At 48.5% G+C, this 9,109-nt stretch overlaps 1 protein-coding gene across 2 annotated transcripts in view; it reads left to right on the top strand.

Moving 5' to 3' along the window:
* Positions 1-7,987: 7,987 nt before the first annotated feature.
* The window catches only part of GNA12 (G protein subunit alpha 12), a 115,010-nt gene continuing 113,888 nt past the window's right edge, over positions 7,988-9,109 (top strand). Inside the window, exon 1 of one of the 2 annotated variants that reach the window (XM_034963551.3) lies at positions 7,988-8,444. In XM_034963551.3, the coding sequence (XP_034819442.1) occupies positions 8,136-8,444 (309 nt within the window). In that variant the 5' untranslated portion in view covers positions 7,988-8,135. Of the gene's footprint in view, positions 8,480-9,109 lie in introns of both variants that reach the window. The other variant, XM_057302818.2, reaches the window with a different exon arrangement.

Raw genomic sequence — 9,109 nt, 5'->3', positions numbered from 1 at the left:
TCTCTTATAAGCATATGGCTGGTCTTTGTTTATTTTTATTTTTTGTTTATTTTTTGAGATGGAGTCTCACTTTGCTACCCAGGCTGGAGTGCAGCGGTGCGATCTCGGCTCACTGCAATATCTGCCTCCCAGGTTCAAGTGATTCTCCTGCCTCAGCCTCCTGAGTAGCTGGGATTACAGGCATGTGCCACCACACCTGGCTAATTTTTGTATTTTTATTAGAGAGGGTTTCACTATATTGGTCAGGCTGGTCTCGAACTTCTGACCTCAGGTATCCACCCACCTCAACCTCCCAAAATGCTGGGATTACAGGTGTGAGCCACTGTGCCGGCCAGAAGGTCAGATTTACAGGGGTTCTGCAGATGCCCCTGAGGCAGCTAGAGGCCTCACAGTGTGTCAGTTTAACTCTGAATTTCTGCTTTCACTTTGATTTTGGCCTCTGAGGCTTTCTTACTCAGCTCAGTAACACTTAAAAAAAAAAAAAAAAAAAAAACCTTCTGTGTGGTTTGTACAGCATTTTAAATTGTTGCTGCAGGAGGGTTGATCTGAGTGTTTTGCTCACTATACTGTCAGAAAAGGGAATCTATTATTTCTTTAAATATTTCCTCCTCTCCATCTCTTTCCCCTTCCTCTTGGAACTCACAGTTCACATATTAGAACTCCTGGATCTCTCCTCTAACTGTCCTGCTCTTCCTCTTATAATTCCCATCTCTTTATACTTGTTCTCTGGGTTTTGAGATTTTTTTTTATTTTATCTTCTAGGTCTCTTGTTTTGTTATCAATGTTTACCATTCCCTCTTCCATTAATTTTTTAAAATTATGATTTGCTGTTGTTGTACAATGTCTTTTCTTTTCTTTCTTTTTCTTTTCTTTTCTTTTCTTTTTTTTTTTTTTTTTTTTTTGAGACAGATTCTCACTGTGTCACCCAGGTTGGAGTGCAGTGGCATGATCTTGGCTCACTGCAATCTCCATCTCCTGGGTTCAAGCAATTCTCCTGCCTCAGCCTCATGAGTAGCAGTGATTACAGGCGTGCACCACCACACCCGGCTAATTTTTGTATTTTTAGTAGAGAGAAGGTTTCACCATGTTGACCTGGCTGGTCTTGAACTCCTGACCCCAGGTGATTCACCTGCCTCAGCCTCCCAAAGTGCTGGGATTACAGGCATGAGCCACTGTCCCCAGCCAAATACAATGTCTTTTTATGCCATTGACAATTCTTCTAAGGTGGAACCATGGTGATAGTGATGGTGGTGATGATGAAGATGGTGATAGTGATGCTGATAGTGATGGTGGTGATATGATGATGGTGATGGTGGTGATGATAGTGATGGTGGTGATAGTGATGGTGGTGATATGATGATGGTGATGGTGGTGATGATAGTGATGGTGGTGATAGTGATGGTGGTGATGTTAATGGTGGTGGTGATGGTGATAGTGATGGTGATGATGGTGATGGTGATAATGATGGTGATGGTGATAATGATGGTGGTGATAGGGTGATAGTGATAGTGATGGTGGTGGTGGTGGTGGTTATGATGTGATGGTGATCGTGATGGTGGTGGTGGTGGTGATGATGGTGATGGTGATGATGCTGATAGTGATGGTGGTGATGATGGTGTTGGTATTGGTGATAGTGATGGTGGTGATGATGATTATGATGATGTGATGGTGATGGTGACAGTGATGGTGACGATGATGGTGATGGTGATAGTGATGGTGGTGATGATGGTGATGGTGATGATGCTGATAGTGATGGTGGTGATGATGGTGGTGGTGATAGTGATGGTGCTGATGATGGTGGTGGTGATGATGGTGATAGTGATAGTGATGGTGGTGATTATAGTGATGGTGATAGTGAAGGTGGTGATGATAATGGTGGCAATGGTGATGATGGTGATGGTGATGATGCTGATAGTGATGGTGGTGATGATGGTGACAGTGATGGTGGTGATGATGATGATGGTGTTGGTGTTGGTGATAGTGATGGTGGTGATGATGATTATGATGATCTGATGGTGATGGTGACAGTGATGGTGACGATGATGGTGATGGTGATAGTGATGGTGGCAATGATGGTGATGGTGATGATGCTGATAGTGATGGTGGTGATGATGGTGGTGGCGATAGTGATGGTGGTGATGATGGTGGTGGTGGTGATGATGGTGATAGTGATAGTGATGGTGGTGATTATAGTGATGGTGATAGTGAAGGTGGTGATGATGATGGTGGTGGTGGTGATGATGGTGATGGTGATGATGCTGATAGTGATGGTGGTGATGATGGTGACAGTGATGGTGGTGATGATGATTATGATGATCACGATGGTGATGGTGACAGTGATGTGACAATGGTGATAGTGATGGTGGTGACAATGATGGCGATATAAAGTTTCCATTCATTCATTTACCATTATGTGAGATATCCTACTTTTTCTTCTTCTCTCTGGCACCTCGGTCCCCTTAAGTCTATTGACATTTTCTTATTCTCACTCATAGCTCTTTGGCTTTCAGGGGGAGCCTTTAGGGTCTCCTATACAGTGGAGAAAGGTAAGGTAACAGGCAGGATGCCACTCCTGTGATGAGCACCAGGAGGAAGTGAAGAGGTCTCAGAGCTGAAGTTGTTGGCAGCTCCCATGTTCAGGGATGGGGGAAATCTCCCAGTCCTCTAACCCCACAGAGCTCTCAGACTGTATTAGTTCGTTTTCACGCTGCTGATAAAGACATACCTGAGACTGGGCAATTTACAAAAGAAAGAGGTTTAATGGACTCACAGTTCTATGTTGCTGGGGAGGCCTCACAATCATGGTGGAAGGTGAAAGGCACTTCTTACATGGTGGCAGATAACAGAAGAATGACAGCCAAGTGAAAGGGGTCTCCCCTTATAAAACCATCAGATCTCGTGAGACTTATTCACTACCACAAGAACAGTCTGGGGGAATCATGGGGGAAATCACCCCATGATTCAATTATCTCTCACTGGGTCCCTCCCACAACATGAGGGAATTATGGGAGCTACAATTAAAGATGAGATTTGGGTGGGGACACAGCCAAACCATATCACCCACATTCTCCCCAGGCCAGAGAGGCCCTACTAGGACCTCATCAGGAGACTGCATGCATGGGACCTAAGGGGATCCTGTTCCTATTGGGAATCCCAGCGTCTTGGGCCCTATACCAGGCCTCTGAGTTCCTGATCCCCTCACTGCTGGCCCACTGGAGAGTGAGAGTCCCTGTGGCTGCTTCCTTTCCTAGAGATTTCAGGTGAGCTTACCATGTCACATGAAGGTTTCAGGCCCTGCTGTCAGACTCCCTCTTCCTGGCTTCTCCTTAGCTCCGGACGTGGAACTGAATACAAGTTGGGAGGAACATTCAGTCTACTCCTCCTACTCTCTACCAATTTTTTTAACAGCTGGTAGACCAAGAAAGCATGTCTGTGGGCCATCTATTTACACATTTTGGTCTTGCATATTCTTTTTAGGAATAATATGTTATTTTGTTTGTTTTTTTAGACAGTCTCGCTCTGTTGCCCAGGCTGGAGTGCAGTGGTGCGATATCAGTTCACTGTAACCCCTGCCTCCTGGATTCAAGTGATTCTCCTGCCTCAGTCTCCCAAGTAGCACGTGCCTCCACACCCAGCTAATTTTTGTATTTTTAGTAGAGAGAAGGTTTCACCATGTTGACCTGGCTGGTCTCAAACTCCAGATCTCAGATGATCTGCCCACCTCGGCCTCCCAAAGTGCTAGGATTACAGGCGTGAGCCACCATGCCTGGCCAGGAATAATATGTTATTGTACTTATATGGATGTACCTTAATTTATTTAACCAGACCACCTCCCAGGTTTTAATTTTTAATATCATACCATACAAGGTATTGTCTTTATAGATTCTTCACCAGCCTGCCACTGTTATTCTAAATTTGCAATACCCGATTCCCAAAGCTCCACGATGATAATAATAACAATATTACCATTTACTGAGGGCCTGTTATGTGCTAAGGTCCAGTTCTAGGACCTTATCTGTATTAACTTATTTAAGGTGTAGTACAGCTTTATTTTCATCCTGATTTTACAGACAAGGAAACTACGTCTCAGAGATACTGTATGACTTGTTCAAGGTCACACAGCTGGTAGGTGATGGAGCCAAACTTCAAAGTTCTCATGTTTTTCTCCATCCTATTATACACAGAGAATGCTGTGTGTCAGACTTCCAGTTCAGGGTTTGCAGTGTACTAACCATACTTCCCTTGCCAGGAGAGGTTAGCCACCTGGATTCAGATACTTGTAAGGCAGTCACCTTTCCCCAGCAGTGTAGAGAGGGCAAATGAGATAATGCACCTGTAAGTACTTCAAAACTTTTAGCATGCCATACAAACAGAAGGGATAATTAAGAGATTATTGTGGAGTATGCAGATAACCTTGTTTATTTAAAGCACCTTAGCCCATTGACACATGTGGAGATGTCCAGAGACCTGGTCAAATCCTCAAATCGAATATTGCTGACAGCAGAAGAATTTCTCCCATAAAATGCCATAATGTGTCATTTAAAAATGTAAGTAACTCTTGGCCAGGCCCGGTGGCTCACACCTGTAATCCCAGCACTTTGGGAGGCGGAGGCAGGTGGATCACTTGAGGTCAGGAGTTTGAGACCAGCCTGGCCAATGTGATAAAACCCCATCTGTTTTAAAATACAAAAATTGGCCAAGCATGGTGGTGTGTGCATGTAATCCCAGCTACTCAGGAAGCTGAGGCAGGAGAATAGCTTGAACCTGGGAGGCAGAAGTTGTAGTGAGCCGAGATTGCACCACTGCACTCCAACCTGGGCAACAGAGCTGCATCTCAAAAAAAAAAAAAGAAAAAAGAAAAGTAAATAACTCTTTAAAATGTTTTATGATTACATAAACACAAGGCATAAAGATTAAAAAAAAATAGAGACAGAGTCTTGTTCTGTTGTTCAGGCTGGTGTGCAGTGGTACAATCATAGCTCACTGCAGCCTCAAACTCCTGGACTCAAGCAACCCTCCCACCTCAGCTTCCCACCATGCCTGGCTTATTTATAAAGATTTAAAGTTATTTGTGAGTGTTGTCTGGAGCACTTGCTGAAACTGTTTTGTGAATCAGTTTTTCTTAATTTCTTAAAACTGAATGAGGAATAAACCCTGTGTGAACTGGATGAGCCAAAAACCTGTTCTGAATTCCAGTCCACTCTTTAGTGGTTCAAAATTCCCTATTTCTGTCTCAGAAACATTGCTTTCTTTGGATTCTCCAATTTCTCCTCCCTTCTATTTCAATACTAGTGTTTGGCCTTTTTTTTTTTTTTTTTTTTTTTTTCTTTTTGAGACAGAGTCCTGCTCTGTTGCCCAGGCTGGAGTGCAGTGGTGTGATCGCAGCTCACTGCCACTTCAGCCTCCTGGGATCAAGCAATTCTCATGCCTCAGCCTCCCAAGTAACTGGAATTACAGGCGTTCACCACCATGCCTGGCTCATTTTGGTGTTTCCAATAGAGATGGAGGTTTCACCATGTTGGCCAGGCTGGTCTCAAACTCCTGGCCTCAAGTGATCTGCCCACCTCAGCCTCACAAAGTGCTGGGATTACAGCCTCACAAAGTGCTGGGATTACATGGTGTGAGCTACCATGCCAGACCTAGTATTTGGCCTTCCCGTTTTTTTGTTTTTTTGTTTTTTTGGGTTTTTTTTTTTGAGGCAGAGTTTTGCTCTTGTTGCCCAGGCTGGAGTGCAATGGCGCGATCTCGGCTCACTGCAACCTCCGCCTCCCGGGTTCAATCAATTCTCCTATCTCAGCCTCCCCAGTAGCTGGGATTACAGGCGCCCTCCACCACACCCAGCCAAGTTTTGTATTTTTTAGTAGAGACAGGGTTTCGCCATGTTGGCCAGGCTGGTCCTGAACTCCTGACCTTAGATAATCTGCCTGCCTCGGCCTCCCAAAGTGCTGGGATTACAGGCATGAGCCACCGCGCCCAGCCATATTTGGCCTCCTATGGGAGGTCATTTCCACAAACAAGCAAGACTTGCTAATCATTTTCCAAGGATTACAAAATCTTGACTCATAAGTGATACAAATTCATGCCATGATTTGTAGTATTTGTAGCAAGTGACAAATAATACATATTATGTGCATTCAAGGTTGTCAGGGAGTTGGTTTTTGTTTTGTTTCTGAAACAGGGTCTTGCTCCGTTGCCTAGGCTGGAGTACAGTGGCACGATCATAGGTCACTGCACCCTTGACCTCCTGGGCTCAAGTGATCCTCCCACCTCAGCATCTCAAACTGCTGGGACTGTAGTTGTGAGTCACCGTGCCCAGCCTTCCGGGGAGTTTAGATCTGTGACTAAGCAAAAAGAACAAATCTGGAGGCATCACTTTACCTGACTTCAAACTATACTATAAGGCTATCGTCACAAAAACAGCATGGTACTAATATAAAAATAGGCACAGACACCAATGGAACATAATAGAGAACCCAGAAATAAAGCCAAATACTTACAGCCAACTGATCTTCAACGAAGCAAATGAAAACAAAGTGGGGAAAGGACAGCAAATGGTGCTGAGATAATTGGCAAGCCACATGTAGAAGAATAAAACTGGATCCTCATCTCTCACCTTATACAAAAATCAACTCAGGATAGATCAAAGACTTAAATCTACAACCTGAAACCATAAACATTCTAGAAGATAACATCGGAAACACCCTTCTAGACGTTGGCTTAGGCAAAGACTTTGTGACCAAGAACCCAAAAGCAAATGCAACAAAAACAAATAGATGGGACTTAATTAAACTAAAAAGCTTCGGCACTGCAAAAGAAATAATCAGCAGAGTTAACAGACACTGCACAGAGATTGGACTTTGGGGACTCAGGGTCAAAGGTGGGGGGTGGCGAGAGATAAAAGACTACACACTGGGCCAGGCGCGGCGGCTCACGCCTGTAATCTTAAGGGATACCTGAGCTCCTTCTAGGAGGTTCTGATTCAGTAGATCTGGGAGAGTCAAGAATCTGTAATCAGCTGATCTCTATCAAGAGCTGATTTTGGGCTAGCTCACGTGCTAAGTGTTTGGTAAGTTCATGTTCTCAGTTTATATCTTCATGACGATTTGAGCAATGTCAAGCCATAACCAATGTCGTCAATGACACCCCCGTTTTACAGATGAGGAAACTGAAGCTAAGAACATCCAAAAGGATTTGTTGGGGGGGTGGGGGAAGCTGCTTAAAAAAGTTATGCAACTAGTACACCTAGTAACTGGTCGACTGGAGATTCCAACTCAGGCCCAGCAACTCCAGACCCCACTCTCTCAATCACTGTGAGACATAAGACTTTTGGGGGAGCTTCTGGTGATTTTAGTGATTAGTCAGCTTTTCGCAAAGCCTCCTAGAAGCCCATGCCACTCTCAAAGGGTGCATGTGTTTGAAATTTATGGCCCATCCCCCTCCAGTGTTTCTGGAAGGAAAATAGTGTAGAAACAAGATCATCGGAGGGAATACGACGAGCAGCTGAACCTCTTATCAGCATTTCCCAGCCTTTGGGCTACTTCGCGAGGTCCTGGTCTCACAGGCGGACCCAATCTGGGAACCAAGGGAGAATCTTTCTGTACACCTGGCACTTCTCGTCACGCCCCCGTCCCCCGAACACCCAATCCCAAGCCCGTTGGGCATGACTGATGTCCACTCAGAGCAATTATAATTGGCTATGGCGGACGATCGCTCCGCCTCCCGGACGACCCCGCCTCCCTTTCATTCTGAAAGAAAGAACCTCAGCCTGGGCGTCCAATGAGAAGCGCCTTCACCTCAAAGATCCCGCCTCTTTCGGCGTCGACCCCGCCCCGAGGCCGGAAGGGATGCCCGCCTCCCTTGGCGAGATGAGCCAATCGGAGGGCTCTCACGGCCAGATGGACGGCAGCCGGCCCAATCCGCCGGGCCTCACGCGGCGCCGCCCCGCCCCTCCGCCGGGCCCGAGTGGCGGCCGGGCGACGAGTGCGGGCCTCGGAGCGACTGCAGCGGCGGCGGCGGACGCGGCCTGAGGCGAGCGGCGGGGCGTGGGGCGGTGCCTCGGCCCGGGCTCGCCCTCGCCGGCGGGAGCGTCCATGGCCCCCGGGCGCCGGCGGGGCGCGGCCGCGGCCTGAGGGGCCATGTCCGGGGTGGTGCGGACCCTCAGCCGCTGCCTGCTGCCGGCCGAGGCCGGCGGGGCCCGCGAGCGCAGGGCGGGCAGCGGCGCGCGCGACGCGGAGCGCGAGGCCCGGAGGCGTAGCCGCGACATCGACGCGCTGCTGGCCCGCGAGCGGCGCGCGGTCCGGCGCCTGGTGAAGATCCTGTTGCTGGGCGCGGGCGAGAGCGGCAAGTCCACGTTCCTCAAGCAGATGCGCATCATCCACGGCCGCGAGTTCGACCAGAAGGCGCTGCTGGAGTTCCGCGACACCATCTTCGACAACATCCTCAAGGTGACGCGCGCCCCCTGCCCAGCACCTGCACCCAGGTGGGCCGGGGCGCTAACCCCCGCCCTGGGCCCCTCCGTGGTCCGCCGCCGCGGGCGGGGACCCCTGGGGCGAGGATGCTGGATCCAGCCCCGCCTGCACCCCACTCCCCCTGACCCATTCCCCGAGGCCTGCTGGCGTCGTCTCTGCCCCACCCCGTCTCGCCCTTTTTGAGATGGGGTCTCGCTGTGTTTCCCAGGCTTGAGTGCAGTGGCGCCCTCACAGCTCACTGCAGCCTCGACCTCCCAGGCTCAAGCCCTACTCCCTCCTTAGCCTCCCAAAGTAGTGGGATTACAGGCGCGCACCACCAGCCCAGCTAATTTTTAAGGTTTTTTTGTAGAGATGGGGTCTTGCGGTGTTGCCCAGGCTGGTCTCAGTCTCCTGGCCTCAAGTGATCCTCCTGCCTTGGTCTCCCTCAAGTGCTGGGATTATAGGCATGAGTCATGGCGCCCGGTCTGCCTCTGCCCTCTCTAGGGTGCCTGGGGACCGTGGGAGTGGGAACTCGGGCCAGCTTCTGGGGATGGGGAGTGGGGGCTTGGCACTTAGCCCCCTCCTGGATGTGCCCTAGCAGAATGGTATCTGTCCATTTCCCACTGGAAGATTTGTGGGATAGGAGCCCAACTTGCCCTGCC

This window comes from Pan paniscus, chromosome 6, assembly GCF_029289425.2.
Source record: "Pan paniscus chromosome 6, NHGRI_mPanPan1-v2.0_pri, whole genome shotgun sequence".
Classification (NCBI taxonomy): domain Eukaryota; kingdom Metazoa; phylum Chordata; class Mammalia; order Primates; family Hominidae; genus Pan; species Pan paniscus.
The sequence above is the reverse complement of the archived record's forward strand: the minus strand, read 5'-3'. Positions and strand labels throughout refer to the sequence as shown.